The following is a 16,407-nucleotide window of genomic DNA, read 5'->3' as shown; positions in this document are numbered from 1 at the left end:
TCGAGGCCAGTAGCCCGCACAGCGGCTTGGGTCTTCTGGTGACGATCATGAATGATGAGGTTCTTCATGATAGCTTTCAACTCAGCGACGTTGAGGTCGCTATTGTCACCATAGCTGCCTCCGGAACTGGATATAATGCGCGAGTTGAAGAAGAACATGGTTTTATAATAAACGGGTGATAATATCTTTGAACTCTTTATCATCAATCAGTCGATTGCTGTACATATCCACCGTGAGAGACTTGAGCTGCTTGATGATACTGGGGTTGTCATTTCCGAGTTGTAGCTCTCCTTTTAGCTTATCGTATTCAGCCCTAAGCGTATCTAGAGGATCCACTAACTTATCGTGGAAGCTGTATTGGAGATGAGTAATCGATAGAACCTCCTTGAACAGTTTCTTATCTTCAACGCTGAGCTTATCGTAAGCGGATTGATCGATACGGTTCTTATAGACAAGTGCCTTGATCATGGCTTGGAGGCTATCACTGATTTTCCACTTAGGACCACATTTACGCCGATTCGGCTGAACGATCACGAGCTTTTTAGCATCAAGGTCGGGGATACGAATATACTTGCTTCCGATCTGCTTGTATGTGTAGGCTGACGGCGTTGCTAATCCTTGGATCTCATTGAGATTGTAGGTACGGCCTCGGCGAACTACACCTTCCAGCGGGGCAACACCTGCACCGCGCAATCCTCGACCTTGAAGCTTTCGTTTAACGCCACTGCCGGATACCTCGCTTGCCTCGGCGTATCGCTTAGCCTTCGTTTGATATATCGATTTTGTCGCCTTCATAGCTGATGTAGCTGCCTTCAACACCGATCTCGGTGCTTTTGAGTTATTCCCTCTAACAGCCTCTTTTGCTTCTTCATAGCGTTTCTGAGCCTCACCGTATGTCTGAAAAGCTGCTTCTGACTCATCATGAAGCTTTTGCAAGCTGTCATCGTATTCATACTCTTCAACGCTTTGCTGTCTAATATCGTGTACAGACTTTAGAATAGCCTCATTCAATATTTCAAGATTAGCATCCAGGTTTTTACGTCTTTTCTTATCAAGCTCCTTTTTTTCAAGTATCTTAGCTGCTTATTCATCGCTCGATGGGAAGGGGTATTCAACCTCATTAAGATAGCGGTCCAAGTCCTCAACCCCGTTGAGTAGGGACGAAAAGGTATCCATCCACATGATATTCTTCATTAGCCCCTTCCAAGCTACACCACTCACCTGCTTGTGTGCTTTGTTTTCACGATTTAAAATATTTAGGGGTCTAGACCCCGATGGCTGCCCAAAGTAGTATGATGGATGGGACTTAACAACACCGTTGATTTTCACGATTGGTTGTAGCCGAAATGGAATATCAATACTGTTAGCGTGCAACTGGCTGTAGTAATCAGTTAAGATATTCTTGGCGTCGTTATCAGCGTTTGATAGGCTTGGGTCCATGTCTTTATCAATACCACTCATTAACCCATGCTGAGCTTCACCATTAGCTGGGGTAAAATCATATATGTGTTTGGTTTCATTGCTACCAACTAGTTCTAACTCGAGGCCCCTGGCTTTAGTCATATTAATGAAAGATTGGAATGTCATTATCCAGTTCACTTTCTGAGTGATTGCTTGCTTCACACGATCGCTATCTTTCCCGTAAACGATAATGCTATTGCCATTGATCCAAACATAGCCATCTTTGTCAATAGGAGAAGATTTTGCGGAACCATTAAGAATTGGTACAATCTTCTTTATCAATCCGTTAGATTCAAGGACTTCCCTATTTTTGCTAATTGTCCAAAATAATTTGAGCTTGCTGTCCATTTGATCGGATCTTGTGGATGTTCCAGTATCGAACACAAAACTGTCGTCAAGTCTCTGCTTAGAGCGGTTTGAATAATCTCCTTCTGAGGCATTGATTCTTTTTCTTTTTGAGTCAATATTTTGCCGAACCTGGTTTGCGCTATTTTTGTCCTCTTTACCCATCTCATTACGTCGCTCCTTCTCATTGACGTATGCGAGGAATCTGACATCATTAATTAATACCTCACCAATATGGTCATACGTCTCAGACCAATCAATGCTCGGAACTAGTACATATTTTCTCAGTTTAATACTGTACACCATCCATCCCAATATAATACTTAGTAAGCTGCCGGCCGTTGGAAGCAATAGGGTGAATATTTAGTTCTGCAAGGATGGGGTAAACCTCGAAGATTTTAGCGACCGCTTCCTTTGACTTTGTTTGATTTTTCATCTCAGCATTGCCTTCGTCGAACAAATCTTCTTCGACGGGCTTTTGCGGCAGTGGACTATCAGGGCCAACGCCAGCATCTGTCATTCTTGCACTATTATCAACTCCAACATCAGTCATATCGGGGCTCACGTGGACCCAACCATCACTGGTTTTGAGCTTAGCAGTACTGGAAGCATCAACGGTCTGAGGCTTTGCAGTAGTCGATGCATCGTTCATTTCAGGTGTTGCATTAACTTCAGCATCTACCATTGTTGAGGACTCAGGTTTTTTTTTGGGAGTTTTCAATATTGACACTTTTTTTTAACTCTTCCGGCGTAGCCTCGTCAGGGCCAACCGAAATATCAGACTGAGCGGATTGTGTTGATTTCTTTGGAACAGTAGTGATACCATTCGCGATATCGCTAGCCCATGATGCACCTTCGTACATAAGGCGCTTGGACTTGGCTTGACGAACTCGGCGCTCAGCTCGTTCGAGTAGCTCCTGCCGCTTTTGCTCTCGTTGAGCGAGGGATGTAAAGTTGGGAAACATCGTCTAACTATATCATGGTAGTCATAAAAAAATATTAGCATCGATTAAATACATACTCACCAATAGCTTGGCATAACGGAGTCATGCCTAAATGGTTGATACGTATGACAGATACGGTTTCGCTCATTGAGGGGATTGATGTATCGATCCTTGATGCAATGAAACGGCACACCAAATATCGTTTCTAACTGGTCGCGGTACTGTAGATTGCACACGGTTTTCCGGAAATTGGCTACTGGGTCTAAATATCTGAGTTCATTTTTGATTCGACTAAACTCTTGAATTATCCACAGCTTTCTTCGGAGCTGTACAAGCTCACGTTGATTCTCTTCGCAGTTGCAACACATTCTATATATGAAGTCATATATTTTTAAGCATTATTTTCGGAGTATAGATTGATAGATATAGATGAGTCAACACTTACAGAGGATTGCTCTATTAAACTTATTTCGAAGCTAGTTCGACTCATTTTTTTATCGACTTCCAGTACTCATTCTCTAAGGTTGATCTCTTGTTCTTATTGACTAATCTAAGATTATCTTGTGGCTCCCAGGAGTCAAGTTCATTACCGACCCACTGAATGAGATACTTGTACTTGCCGGATCGCATCTTTTTGTGGTCTAAAATCTTCTCCACCTCTAAAATATCACCCCTGTTGATGGTAGCTTCAGATGTTTCTGCTTTAACAATTTTTAGATCGTTTGGCCCCTTGTAAAGAGTGTGCCCGTTTTCCGACTTGATTTGGATGCGGTAGCCATCAATACCTACCACCGAATACACAGCCTTAGACCATCTTGCTGTTTCTTTATCAAATGTTTTCTTTTTTAGTCGATACAAAACCTTTTCACCGACCTCGAACTCGTTTTCAATCCTCTCGGCTTCAGCCTGGTTGTGGACTAGTTCAGATTCAATTACCTTACCTTTAGCTTCGTTGGGGGTCATACCAATCGTCCGATGGGTCGTGCTGTTGTAGTTCTCAATAACAGCAGCTATGAGCTTCTGGGTTAGTCACTTTGGTTCGATTTTGACAAGGCGCTGCTTCAGAGTTCTATTGAAGCGTTCAATTTTACCCATTTTGGCGTGATCTCCAGGCTCATTGTTGAAATGATCAATTTTCTTAGTTTTGAATAATTTCTGAGCCTGTTGGTTCATGAATTCTGAACCATTATCGGTTGTGAGAATGTCAACCTTATGGAGGCGGACAAAAACCCTAATTGCTGCTAGTACGGTCGGGCCAGTTTTGTTGGTTAGTAGTTTTGCGTAGCCTAGGCGAGAGTTGATGTTGATCGCAGTCAAGATTGGTCTTTTCTCCCAAAACGCCAAGTCCATCTGCCACGAATTGGGGTTAGTCGATGCGATTTTGAACCCATCGTATCGCTTCTTCTGCTCCTGAAATCGCTGAATATCGCTCTGGTTTGAGTACCATTCCGTGACGATTTTCATCGTAATCTTCGGCTCCAGTTCTTTAGCCTTCTGGTATAAGGCTTGGGCACCCACATAGCCCGTTTTGGGGTCATAGTATAATTTGGACAACAGCTGATCCATCGCTCTATATGGTTATAAAACAAAAAAATCCCCTGCCAGGTAGTTGCTTCGGTTCGGTGGTGATACCATCCGCAAGTACACGACGCTTGTCATAATAGTAGTTTAGAGCTGTTTTAGTCTGGGTGTACGTAATGATTGACTTACTCTCCTTACTGAGTCTAAACCCCTTGTTGGTGCCCTGTAGCGTGATGCGATCGCGAACAACTGATTCAAAGCCATCTGGGTTGAGGACGTCGCCATTGCGGCCACCACTCTGCTGGACTCCCTTCGCTGAAACCTTGACCTTGTAAGATTCGTCTGGTAGGTAGCCAATGTAGTTCTTAGAGGACAATGATACCATAGCATCACCAGACCACTCATCCTTGAACAAACCTGGCGTTCGGCGATCAAACTGAGCCATCTCTTCGCTATAATCACGTGGGAACCACTCGTACTTATGCTGCTGAAAATGCTCACGAAGCTCGGGCTTGATACACTCAACGAATGGCTTCTCACAGCTGAACGCAATATAAGCCGAGTCTGTGTCCATTTCTTGGTACTGGAATTCCGAACGGTCGAAGTAGAAGTCAATGCAATCATAGTAGAATTGCAACATACGGACCTTAGCGAGCTGATAGATTGCAATCGATAGATGAATTGGGTTCTTATTGTTGAGCTTCCGCTTCTTCATAGTGAATTCACATGAATTATTCAGCTCTTCCATTCCATGGAAGGTGAAGTGCTCAATCTTGGCCTTGATTGCCTTATCGTCCGACTCATTCCTGACCTCTTTGTGCTTGCTCATGTCCATGCCAGATCGACCAAACGCACTATTACCAACCAGTTTCATCATCTCAGCAATCATAGCCTTATTATTGCTACCCTCACTAAGCGTTTTCAGCTTAGTCAACAAGTCTAGAACCAAATGAATCTTAGGATTGGTTGTCGATTCATTCATGAATCTATCGATAATGAGCGCATCAAATGATTTGGGTTCGTAATGATTTTTTTCAACTCTTGGACTAAATCATCCATATCAGAGTCAGATACCTTCTCAATAATGATCTTACAGATGGATTTAACATTTTCATCACCCTCTCGTCGCGCGCTCGATACGGCTTCCATGAATGGTGCAAATGCCTTGTGAGAGCTAGCCTTGATGAAGCTGTAAGTCTTGGTGATCTCCATACCATGAGAAATGTACCATTTGAGTAGCGGTGCATAAATGAGGATCTTCTCACCAAAGTAGCTCCCGATGAGTTTGCGAGCCGGCTTTGCTCGGCTTTGCTTGCGCTCCTCGTTGTACTCGAACATGTGCTGACCGATGACACTCCGATCGCTGCAGTCGATGAGGGTGTTCTTGAAAATTGGGGTCATTTCACTGAAGTAGGGTTTGAGGTGCTCTGGTGTACGGATATCACACTCGAGGAAGCCAAAGATCTTGTCATATACAATATCATCGACGATCCCTGTGTATGCTTCGATGGTAGTCAACCGTCCACATCGCATCTCATTACCAAGAGCCCACAAATACAGAGCATTAGCATCGTAGCCGATGATCTTTTTGCAGATCCTACCCCCTCGAATCTTGGTCTCGTTGCGTTTCGCGTATCTGGTGAAGATGATAGAAGGACCACCAGCAATGTTCGCCTTCATCTTGGTGTAGATTCTCCTCTCTATCGATACTGCACACCAACCTGTCTGAGTTGAATTCAAGTAGCTTCTTGTGGCGGAAGTCCTTTAGCGACATGTTCTTGCGAGCAACGTTGCATCCCACACAGCTGATCAAGATATTACCATCGATGTGTCCGAGCTTGTTATTGATTCGGTCAGCCGAAGCAGTATCAGCTGTGAGTTGCTTGTAGCATAGCCCACACAGGTACTTTTGTCGCTCTAGCAAGTCGTTGAGGTGTTCTAGCGTCATATTGAATTCACGATCGGCATCAGCATCCTGGGTCTTATATCCACTTAAGCGACTAGCGGGAAAGTCAAACGCTTCAGCAGGCTCCTTACTTGGTTGCTGGAGGTTGTTGAAGCACGTCTGATACATGACTTTCTCAGAGAGACCAGGTAGCGACACACCATCAGTGAACATATCAAGTTCGAAACGTTTGAATAGTTCTCGCTGGGCTTTGATGGCCTTGATGAAGGGTACTACATCGAGGTTGTTGTACCAAATGAGTAGATCCTTGATTGACTTCATGTCATAGTGTTCCCAGACGAACTGTACCCGCACATAGTCCTCATCGCTGATGCTAGTGCTACGAAGAGCACTGTCGAACGCCGACTTAGGAGGGACTTCCGGCTGACTGAGTACCTCAAATGAAGTAATGTACTCGTATGGGAAGATGCCTTTTCCAAGGCCACAGACGCATCGAATCTTGTCATCACACTTGCACTCACCGAGATATGTCGACAAGTACTTTGCATAGCTGGTGCCTGCCGGAACATAGTTGCTGATGTCAAGCATTTTCATGTCTGACGTGGCGATGCACATGTAGCTAGGGTTCTTGATGACTGATGTGATGTTGTCAGTACCGATGACTGCAAACAGGTCCGCCTTGATAAGGTTGATGTCGTAGCGTCCAGAGTTGAATCCGAATACTGGTACCTGACCAATGCACTGCTTCAGCTTGCCATAATCCGAGCGCTTCTTACCGAATGTGAGCTTGCTGTGGAAATCGAAGAAACAAGCAAACTCCCCGTTCTGAATCCAAACATTGACATCATCCATCTTGTACGTCTAGAACAGGAACCTCAGCGTCAGTCAAACCATGGACGTTGATGATTTTGCGGAGCAAAGACTCGTACTTCGAGACGTTGTACTGCTGAATCTTAGCGGCAACTTCCTTGATGTACTGGAACATATCCTTGAGCAACTCCTTCGGGTCATCGCTGACAAAGCATCGCACCTCCTCAGTCAAGCTGTCGGCCCAGGAATGTGTTCGTTTGTGAAGATAGTATTCTCTCCGTTTTTGACACCCGTAGGCTTGAGGATAGCCTCAAAATCATAGACAATGAAGTGATCGATGTAATGGTCAGCATCCTTGATGGAGTACTTAGTCAGCATGGAACGAATGCTGTTCGGAGCGGGTTGGTAGATGGTTGGCTGAGCTGGGAACGATTCGATGTTCACGCGTTCGCATTGGTTCTTAGTGTGGTTGCGTAGCTTATCAGAGCTAACAAACACCATCTCACACGTAGAGCATTGGTACTTCTGCTGGAGCATATCAACGTTCGTGATGTAGAGAGCGTGATTCGTGCGACAGGATGTTGATCGAATCATAGTCCTTGTCCGAGCAGCGAATGCATTCAACCTTGTCCGACTCAACATCCATGTTGAAGACGTTGATGTTCAGCTTGAAGCACTCCTCAAGCTCATCGAATTGGAGAATGTCGATAGGCTTGAAATTGCGGAACAGACCCAGAGTGTAGGTGATCTCCTTGTACGAACAGTACTGCTTGAAGGCTTGTTTGACCAGAGCCTGGATTCTGCGAGGATCCTTCTTGGCTCCCTCCTGCTTGTGATAAGCAATGCAGTGGAAGACACACTTGTTGTTCGTCTTGGGGAAGTTGATGACGTGCTTGTTATCACGAATCACCTTAGGAATGACAGCCTCGCTATCACCCAGAGCATGGTCGCGTTGGTAGATATAGATATTGAAGCCAGTAATCCCCTTCACCATGTACCCGGAGCTGGGGTAGTTGAGCTTGTCAGCCAACTCCATGGAGCGAATCTCCGAGATCACCTTCTTACGAATATCATCCTTGCTGTTGATAGCTACAGGAGTGCTAAATACAGATGTGTTGCTAATATTCGGGTGGAAGTAGCGAGTCTCGCTGTCATCAGTTCTGCTGACAAGCTTGTATCCAAGAGCGATGTTGACCTTGAAGGTAGACTTCTGGGTTGCGAGCACGTTCTCGAGCTTGTCGTAGAACTCAGCAGGCTGAATTTCCTCGTAGAGGTGCGACTCCATGTTCTTGCCTTGGTAGAAGCGGTACTTACTGTCTTCCTTGAAATCAGCAGCCACATTCTTTTGGAGCTTGCCTAGACTGATCTGGTACTGCTTCGCTACCAATTTTTGGTTGGTGGGGTGGGAAATGTTGCTAATGTATACCATGCGCCCCGTCTTGCCACGTACCTTAATACGGTAGCTACTACCCCATCGAATGAATTGAATATTTAATCTCTTTAATCCTTCGAGTTCGTATGCAAACATGTTGTCTATATATGCTTGACTATATTATTCTCCGTAGATATGACTTTATAATTATTTGACCTTGTATCAGGATCGACTTTATATCTTAGTCATTTACAAAATATTCTGAAATTAATTAATTCAAATATTTGGCTTATACCTTTTTGGAGGTTTTAAGCCATTGTCTTTGACTATATTGGGATTGACTTTTTGAGAAAAAATAATTATTTAATTAAGTTCGGTTTCATTATTAAGTTCGACTTCACCATCAATAAGTTCGGTTTTGGGTTTACGCTTGCGAGCTCGAAGTCTTTTTGATAAGATAAACGGGCTTCGCGTGTGCGCTGGTAGTAGCGCTTCTGCGCTGCTTTGATACGTTCCTTGCTAGCTTGGTATTGCTCAGGAGAGTACGTCATCGTTGTATATTAGTAACTTTATATTTATCACGATCGATCAACAAATACTTGGTAATTGAGAAGTTGAAGACACCATGCTTCCATTAAATTATTCATTTCCTCTTTCCTCTTCCTCTGTTTCTCTTTGTGCTCTGTGTGGGTTGTTGTTGTTGAGGTTGTCGCTGAGCTTCAGTAGCAGGAAGCAGCGAAGTGTGCTCGGTCAATTCTTGATGCTGGGCTTCAGCAGCAAAAGTCAGGTCGGTCATTTCTTGTCGCTGGGCTTTTAACGGTGTCTCGTCCTTCGCTTCCTCGATCATGTTGTCAAGCTTCGATTTCCAATGTTGCGAATATGACAGAATCGGCCCCATCACAATATCAACACCAATCATCTGACACATGAACAGCGAGCGGCCAGGAACTGTTAAACATCCTTTTTCGTCGGTTGGATTCTCTCCATAGGCCACAACAATGAGTGTAATGACCGCCAATATGGCAGGTACGACGCATTGAGCGTTGATGATCCACCGTCTGAATCCTGCTCTACACAAGAAATTACCAACAACATATTCAAACAATTAGGGGCCAGAATACGTACGCTTATATATCAGCGCTCTGGAAGCAGTTTCACCCATGTCAACGCGAACATGACCCGGAACCACCACCAGCACGTGGATCTGATCGGTAGAGGGTGGAGGCATCTCGTTCTTCTCGAACAACCAGTGCTGCAAAGTCTTCGTCGCCTTCATCTTCTCTCCATCGATCAACGCTTGAATGTCCTCGTGAATCTTTCCGTCCTCCAGATCCAGCGCAGCTTGGTCGTCGTCTGGCAGCCACGCGCCGCGGCCCTCGTCTTTCTTCGCCAGGAAGAGCTGCAGGTCGTTGGCGTCGCACGTGATAGTCGCCGGGTTCTTCGCCTTGATCGCGTCCTTCAACGCGGAAACCGATGCACCCTCGTCGATATCCACCTCGAACGCACTGCCCGCCGCACCAACGATCGCGCAGAAGAGCTTCACCATCTTTCCTCGAGCCGGCAGATTCTGGAAGGTAGAATTTCTGGCGTACTTAAGCGAACATGAAGGCGTGTGACATAGATTTTCAACCAATGATGAGACGCCACGTCGCGCTGGTCCGAACTACTAGTAAAATCTGCCGGCGTAATGTTCTATTGGTTTTATCAATGACTTGTGTCGAGATCGCATAACGAACGTCGTCTGATTGGCTAATATTCTCATCACTAAAGGGCAGTACTCACTCTGCAGATCCCACGGGAACGGTGTCGAGGTAAGACGAACAAGCATCTATCGAACGAGCTAATGTGCTGCGTCATCACGACTAACGCCTTGTTAATGCTGTTAACCTGTGGGGGTATACCAGTAGGGCGTATCCACGTACTGCAACCGGTAATCAGCATGCTGGAGAGTCGTGCCATGACATTGGAATCGCGAAAGATGTAGGAAGAAAGCAAAGCATGCTTCGGTAGCAGACCTTGGCGAAGAAAATCGGCGTGCGTCACCAGGGAAGCAAGGCACAGCTGGAGCACAGGTGCCACGTGTGCGTCGGCTTTCAATGCGGGAAACATTGCTTGGTACAGTCTCGAATAAATTCGGCTTGCGGATCCTTGAAGTGAGGGGGCAACGCAGCAAATTGAGAGCTGTTTTGAGGCAGGCCAGCAACTACCCGCCCGAGATATTGATCACCAGCAGCTTCGTACCGAAAATACCGGTCTTGAACACCACCTAGCGACCACCCGCATCTCAAACACACACTAACAATTGACAGACCACCGGTGCTGCCACTGCTAGCGTACGTAGCGACTCCTTTTCGGATGGAGTGAGTCCCGTACGCCTTTTCTCCCGTAATCTCCTCGAGCATTCTCCCAATTGTCTTGCAAAATCTTGATTTCTGGTTGGAGCCCGGGAACAGTTTTCCAGGGACTAGCGTTGGGTTGGAGCCGAGATAGAGTCCGAGTGCCAGCACCCAGCAGCAGTCAGGCTGCGAAGGATTCGCGTAGATGTGCCGGGGGTAGAAGGAGGCCAACGACAGACGCATTTTAAACCAATCAGAGTGGGTAAATTGGTGTAACGAGCACGCGATACGCATTCGTGTTCAAATCTCTTGACGGAGGAGGCTACAGCCATTGCTGGCTGGAAATTGGAGAGATCAAAATTTGTTGATTGAAAACGTAAGATGTCCAGGTTACGGGGGCTTTAATTTGTCTATACTGGCGATACTATAATTGGAGATTGTAGTTTGAACGAGCGGTCCCGAACCGCCCTAAGATCCAAAAGACGTGGCTCTCGCTATAAAGTGGGCGTCGTCAAATCAACGTCTATTAGATCTGACCGGTTCTGAGGTTCTAAAACTACCCTCATATCGAAAAGACGTGGCTCTCGCTCTCAAGTGGTCGAGAGGGGGTCGTCGTTGAAATCGCTGCTGTCCCGAAAGAAGGTTTCAGGAATGTTCTCGGTGGTAAATTACGGTAAGGAAAAAAACTGCCGGCGTAATGTTCCATGACCCACTACTAGCACTGCCCAAGGAGAAGGAGTATCCGGGTTGGTGATCAGTGACGCCGAGATGCAGCCGCCCTTAAGCACACTATATCATGCACACGTACGCTAGAAGCAGCTTCATGCGAGATTTTGCTAGGGTTACACGTGCTGGAGCGAGCCACGCTTCCTGAGTGAGCATTGCATTTTCTACCTCGCCTTGCTGATCACCGAGTACGCCCCCTCCATACGCGCAATGCTCGTGGGGCTATTAAGAAATTGTGGTTCAACAGGAAGGTGATAAAGCTGGTGATGGTGGTACGCCATGCTGCTCCATGTAGCTCATGTAGTGCATGTACCCCTCTCTCGTTGTTCTCCAGTACTCGATGGCGCTCCCGCGGCACCAACGCCGTAGGCGTTGCACACTACAGCGATGAAGTACAGCAAGGAAGTGGAGGCTTTGGAGGCTTCTTTATCCAATATTGTACACTCGCTAGGATAGCAGTGTGAGTTGAGCCGATGGCTCTGCCATTTCTTCTCGTGTATCGCCTACGGTGAAGACGTTAAACGCAGCTGCTACAAACAAACAAGTTGAACTTCAGCAGCACTTCAACATCGTGGACCAAAAACGACGCATTTAGTCTCCATTGCCCAATTATAGTCCCTCCCACGGACCATTTCGCGCCGTTTGACCACCGAAACGCCACGCACGCATTGCACAATTAGCTCCCCTCCTCGGCCACCTGCAGCGGCAGCCCCAGTAGCGTAGCTCCCCTCACGCAAGTGTCATGGCCTCTTCCGAGTCTTCGCCGCTGCTGCGGACGACCAGCGCCGCGGCCGCTCTGAGCCCGTCGCAGAAGCAGTCGGCGCTCCCGGTCTCCCTCCCCGACGCGCGCGCCCCCGGCCACACGGAGGAGGGCTCGGCCTTCTCGTCGTTCCTGGGGCTCGCCACGACCATGACGGGCGCGTGCGTCCTGACGCTGCCGGGCGTGGTGCAGGCCGTGGGGCAGGTGCCGGCGCTGCTGCTGTTCGCTATGAGCGCGTGGCTGGCCTTCCACGCCTGCGAGATGCTCAGCGTGTGTTGCGACGCCGCCGTCGAGTTCTCGTACGAGGCGCTGAGCTCCCGCCTCTTCGGCGCCGCGGGCGTCTGGGCCGTGCGCCTGCTGACGCTCGCGCTGCTGTTCGGCGCCATCGTGAGCTACATGGTGATCGCCATGGACCTGTTTGAGCCCTTCCTGGAGGGCGTCATGAGCCGCCGCACCATCAGCCTGGTCTTCATGCTGCTGGCCATCCCGCTCTGCCTCCCGGAGACCATCCACGAGCTGCGCTTCGCCAACATGCTGGTGCTCGTGTGTCTGCTCTACATCCTCGTGGCGCTGGGCATCCGCACAGCGCAGAACGACCCCGAGTTCGCGGCGCAGATCCCCAGCAACCCCGCCGACGAATTCGACTCGGAGCTGGCCGCCATCGCCTACGCGCTGCCTATTGTCACGCTGAGCTTCGTGTGCCAGCTGAACGTCCCGCGCGCGTACCAGGAGATCCACGACAAGACGCAGATGACGCACGTGCACAAGGCGCTCGTGGGCTGGGGGCTCTTCATCTATCTGCTCTTCGCCTATCTGGGCTACGCCTGCTTCCACGGCCAGCCGCCGAGCGACATCCTGACGGGATTTGCGCCCGACGACATGCTCATCAACGGCGCGCGTCTCGCGCTGGGGATCAGCATGGTGTTCAAGACGCCCATGACCTTCCAGCCGCTGCGTCAGCTCGTGGAGATCTGCTGCCTGGGCCACGACCGCGAGAGCCTGCCCTTCCGCACGGCGATCACAGTGGTCTTTCTGCTCCTTGCGCACCTGTTTTCGGTGTCTTCGAGCAATCTGGGCACCGTCATGGCCTTCGTGGGCTCGGTGGCAGGCAACGTGCTTGCTCTCACGGTTCCTGGTCTCTTCCTGTACGAGGTGTCACGCGGCTACCTTGTGGAGCGTGACGCCTTCTACTCCCCGCGGCTGGCGCTCATTTTTGCCTACGCTGGCGCCGTGTTCGCGGCGGCCTCGCTCACGTACCTCTCGTACAACGCGCTTGTTGGATAAGTCTCAGCATGCTAACCTTTAGACGCAGACCATGCACAACACAGCTCCCGATGCACCATGCACAAGCAAGCCAACACCAAGCAGCACAATATCAAAGACGTATCGCTTTTCTCCCGTTTTAAGTAAGTTGGTACCGCCAGTGTTCGCGCGAGTCTATTTCATGCTGCAGCCCATGAGCTTCCTGTTGAAGTTCTCGCGCTCGTTGTGCTTTTTGCTCTTGAGAATCTTGACGGTGCAGCAAACAGCACAGAATCGCCCCTCGTCCTTGTCCTTCAGCGTCACGTTGCTGCCGTCGGAGGTCGACTTGCGAATGTCCGCCGCCTTCTCCGAGCAGTTCTTGCAGACCGCGCGGCCGCACAGCGCGCAGTCCTTCAGAGGGTCCAGCAGGCTCTTCGGGTTGCGGCAGATCTTGCAGCTGCCGCGCACAATGTCGGACGGAGCCACCTGCGAGCCCTCCGTCATGAACGTAATGAGCTTCACCAGCAGCTTCTTCGGGATCGTGTCGCTCACCATGACGCCGTTGTGGTCCGGGACGTTAATGGAGGCGCCGCCCTGCACCAGCGCGCCGCCGATCTCGCCGAGCTGACGCTCCACCGCCATGTGCAAGTACGTAGTGCCGTTCACCAGCTCGTTCAGCGCCGTGACGGGCACCGGCGCGCGGAGACCCGAGGGCGACGAGGGCGACGTAGGCGTCGACGACGAAGACGACGACGACGAGCTCTTGCCTTGACGGAACTTTTCGATGAAGAGCTTGGTGATGGTCGCCGGCGTCTCCGGCTTGGCCGTCAAGATGTGGATGGCGAGCGGCGTCTGGCCGCGCACGTTCATGGCCGACGGGTTGGCGCCCAGGTTGAGCAGCAGCTCGACGAGGTCGGCGGCGTTGGACCTGGAGCTGCTGGCGGCGAAGTGCAGCGCCGTGTTGCAGTGGCGGTCGCCGGCGTTCAGGTGCTCGGACAGCCGCGGCAGCTTGGCGAGCGCGCGCAGCACGTCGAAGTGGCCCTTCTTGGCGGCGATGTGCAGCGCGCTCTGCTGGTTCTTGCGGTCGCGCAGCGCCAGGATGCCGGCGGACGACGTGACGCTGAAGCGGCGCGCGGGCTCGTCGTCGTCGGGGCTCCACTCGGTGGAGCTGTTGCTCGAGTTGGTGCTGGTGGTGGAGCTCGTGCGCGCCGGGTCCTCCAGGTCGTAGCCGTACTTCTGCAGCGTGGCGATGAGCAGCTTGGCCTTGGCGGCCTCCTTCTCGTCCATAGTGTCTGTCTCTGTGTGGGGATCGTCTAGCTGGTCGCCAAGTGTCTGTCAGGCTGGCGGCGCCGATTGCGGACTAAGCACAGGAATAGCAGGCTCAGGTTCAGAGGACAGGCAACGCCGACAACAGGCAACGACCGACTTGACACCGCCGTCCAAACCTGCAAATGATCAGGAGGAGCGGTCGATGGCGAGACCACGTCGGCTTGCTCGAAGCTCTCTGAATATTTCACTGGGCTCGCGCATGCGTTTCGCTATAAATAGAGAGTGCTTCGCGGAAGGGGCACTTTATGGTTCCTGTGAGACTGAATAGTCATAAAGCGTGCCTCTACTACAGCAAATGCATCAACACTGAACCTTTCATAACGAATTCCTACGTCGAAGCGGATATACCTGTACCACAACCGCTCTGACAGGGATCGAAGCCCATTGGCTGGATTCTCAGTGACGATTGCACACAAAAATCGTGGATCGGAGCCATGACGACGCTATGGGGTGCGGCTAATGAGGCTGCGTGGGCTGCAGCCTGGGCGAGCTACGGCTCGGTGCTCGCCTCCGTGCAGGTTCGTGAAGATAGCCTCGAGGCAGTGGGGGACACGTCAAGCCAACGCTGATCTCTTAATCACTGCGTGGCGCGTAGAAGAGCGAGCTGGCGGAGCTGGATGGCTGGTATCTGGCCTCTTTTCCGCCGATTCTGCGGGCGCGCGAGCCCGAGCCATTCGTGCAGAAGCAGGAGCTGCAGCGCCTCATGGAGTGGAAGCTCAAGAAGGGCAAGTGGTGCGTCGCGGCGGCTTGAGGCCCACACAAACGTTTAGGAGCCGCGTCTTGACTTTCTCTGGTTCAGGAGACCGCAGCTCATGAAGTTCGTGAGTAACTTGGGCGAGAGCGAGGTGGAGCAGGCATCGCGAGACGCCTTCAAGCAGCTTAAGGCCGGCGATCTTCGAGCAGCCACGGAGGAGCTCTGCGCACTTAAAGGGGTGCGTTATGTTGCGTCCTCCTGCCATGCTGTGACGTTAGTTACCGTGCCTAGCGACGCCCAGCTGGTTGCTACGTTGGGACGAATTACTGACGGCGGCAGTTGTGCTAAAATCCAGGTGGGGCCTGCTACGGCGTCGGCGGTGCTGGCAGCGTACGATGAAAGCGTGCCTTTCATGGCGGACGAAGCGCTCGAGGCCATCGCCGGTGCGTTTCAACCATGACAAGCGAGTTAGCCTGTCCTCCATCGAGGAATAAGCCTGAACTGATGTTTGCTTGGTGCTTGGTGTGTGCGGTGTTCGCGTGTTCGTTTAACACAGGAATCATCGGCCCGCGCAAGTACACGTTGCCGCATTTTCTGAGCTTCGCGGAGCAGTTACGCGCCAAGGCAAAGTGGCTGAACGAACAGCGACCTGCAAACGACGGCGAGGAAGCCGGAGCCTCCGCGTGGACAGCGCAGCGCGTGCAGTTGTGTCTGTATGCGGAGGCGCACGACGGAGCTGCTGCCACTCCCGTCAACAAGAAGACTAAGGCCGCCTCTCCTGCCGCCAAGCGGAAGCGTGAAAAGACTCCGTCTACGGCCACGACACCTCCTTCCGCTAAGAAGAAAAAGGAGAACAAGGCGGAGGAAGAAAGCACCGAAGACCAAGATCGACCCCTTCGTCGGTCGCAGAGGAAGCGGCAGTCGCCGGCATCCTAAAGAGATCGCCGCGCGCATTATCAGA

At 50.3% G+C, this 16,407-nt stretch overlaps 8 protein-coding genes across 8 annotated transcripts; 3 read left to right on the top strand and 5 right to left on the bottom strand.

The window, feature by feature from the left end:
* Nucleotides 1–7,738: 7,738 nt before the first annotated feature.
* On the top strand, nucleotides 7,739–8,126 carry PHYSODRAFT_535765 (hypothetical protein; the record flags this gene model as incomplete). The annotated part of the gene is made up of 2 exons (XM_009541553.1): nucleotides 7,739–7,964; nucleotides 8,014–8,126. Coding segments are annotated over 2 exons (339 nt in total), but the record flags the coding sequence as incomplete, so codon positions are not given.
* A 592-nt stretch (nucleotides 8,127–8,718) lies between these two features.
* On the bottom strand, nucleotides 8,719–8,910 carry PHYSODRAFT_535825 (hypothetical protein; the record flags this gene model as incomplete). The annotated part of the gene is made up of 1 exon (XM_009541552.1): nucleotides 8,719–8,910. One exon carries the CDS (start codon nucleotides 8,908–8,910, stop codon nucleotides 8,719–8,721), a length of 192 nt encoding a protein of 63 aa, XP_009539847.1.
* Nucleotides 8,911–8,975: 65 nt separating this feature from the next.
* Nucleotides 8,976–9,910, bottom strand: PHYSODRAFT_292763 (hypothetical protein). The gene is made up of 2 exons (XM_009541551.1): nucleotides 9,518–9,910; nucleotides 8,976–9,429 (listed from the first exon to the last, which is right to left on the bottom strand). Exons 1-2 carry the CDS (start codon nucleotides 9,903–9,905, stop codon nucleotides 9,311–9,313), a joined length of 507 nt encoding a protein of 168 aa, XP_009539846.1. The 5' UTR covers nucleotides 9,906–9,910; the 3' UTR covers nucleotides 8,976–9,310.
* Nucleotides 9,911–10,243: 333 nt separating this feature from the next.
* On the bottom strand, nucleotides 10,244–10,468 carry PHYSODRAFT_403247 (hypothetical protein; the record flags this gene model as incomplete). Its single annotated transcript, XM_009541550.1, has 1 exon — nucleotides 10,244–10,468. A coding segment is annotated over one exon (225 nt), but the record flags the coding sequence as incomplete, so codon positions are not given.
* Nucleotides 10,469–10,632: 164 nt separating this feature from the next.
* PHYSODRAFT_410435 (hypothetical protein) lies at nucleotides 10,633–10,911 on the bottom strand (the record flags this gene model as incomplete). Its single annotated transcript, XM_009541549.1, has 1 exon — nucleotides 10,633–10,911. A coding segment is annotated over one exon (279 nt), but the record flags the coding sequence as incomplete, so codon positions are not given.
* Nucleotides 10,912–12,163: 1,252 nt separating this feature from the next.
* On the top strand, nucleotides 12,164–13,465 carry PHYSODRAFT_251778 (hypothetical protein; the record flags this gene model as incomplete). The annotated part of the gene is made up of 1 exon (XM_009541548.1): nucleotides 12,164–13,465. One exon carries the CDS (start codon nucleotides 12,164–12,166, stop codon nucleotides 13,463–13,465), a length of 1,302 nt encoding a protein of 433 aa, XP_009539843.1.
* A 92-nt stretch (nucleotides 13,466–13,557) lies between these two features.
* On the bottom strand, nucleotides 13,558–14,710 carry PHYSODRAFT_566763 (hypothetical protein; the record flags this gene model as incomplete). The annotated part of the gene is made up of 1 exon (XM_009541547.1): nucleotides 13,558–14,710. One exon carries the CDS (start codon nucleotides 14,708–14,710, stop codon nucleotides 13,619–13,621), a length of 1,092 nt encoding a protein of 363 aa, XP_009539842.1. The 3' UTR covers nucleotides 13,558–13,618.
* A 476-nt stretch (nucleotides 14,711–15,186) lies between these two features.
* PHYSODRAFT_251798 (hypothetical protein) lies at nucleotides 15,187–16,246 on the top strand (the record flags this gene model as incomplete). Its single annotated transcript, XM_009541546.1, has 6 exons — nucleotides 15,187–15,270; nucleotides 15,348–15,484; nucleotides 15,552–15,684; nucleotides 15,802–15,889; nucleotides 16,003–16,155; nucleotides 16,236–16,246. The coding sequence occupies 6 exons, from the start codon at nucleotides 15,187–15,189 to the stop codon at nucleotides 16,244–16,246; spliced, it is 606 nt and encodes a 201-aa protein (XP_009539841.1).
* Between the last annotated feature and the right edge of the window lie 161 nt (nucleotides 16,247–16,407).

This window comes from Phytophthora sojae (genome assembly GCF_000149755.1).
Source record: "Phytophthora sojae unplaced genomic scaffold PHYSOscaffold_25, whole genome shotgun sequence".
NCBI lineage: Eukaryota > Oomycota > Peronosporomycetes > Peronosporales > Peronosporaceae > Phytophthora > Phytophthora sojae.
The sequence above is the reverse complement of the archived record's forward strand: the minus strand, read 5'-3'. Positions and strand labels throughout refer to the sequence as shown.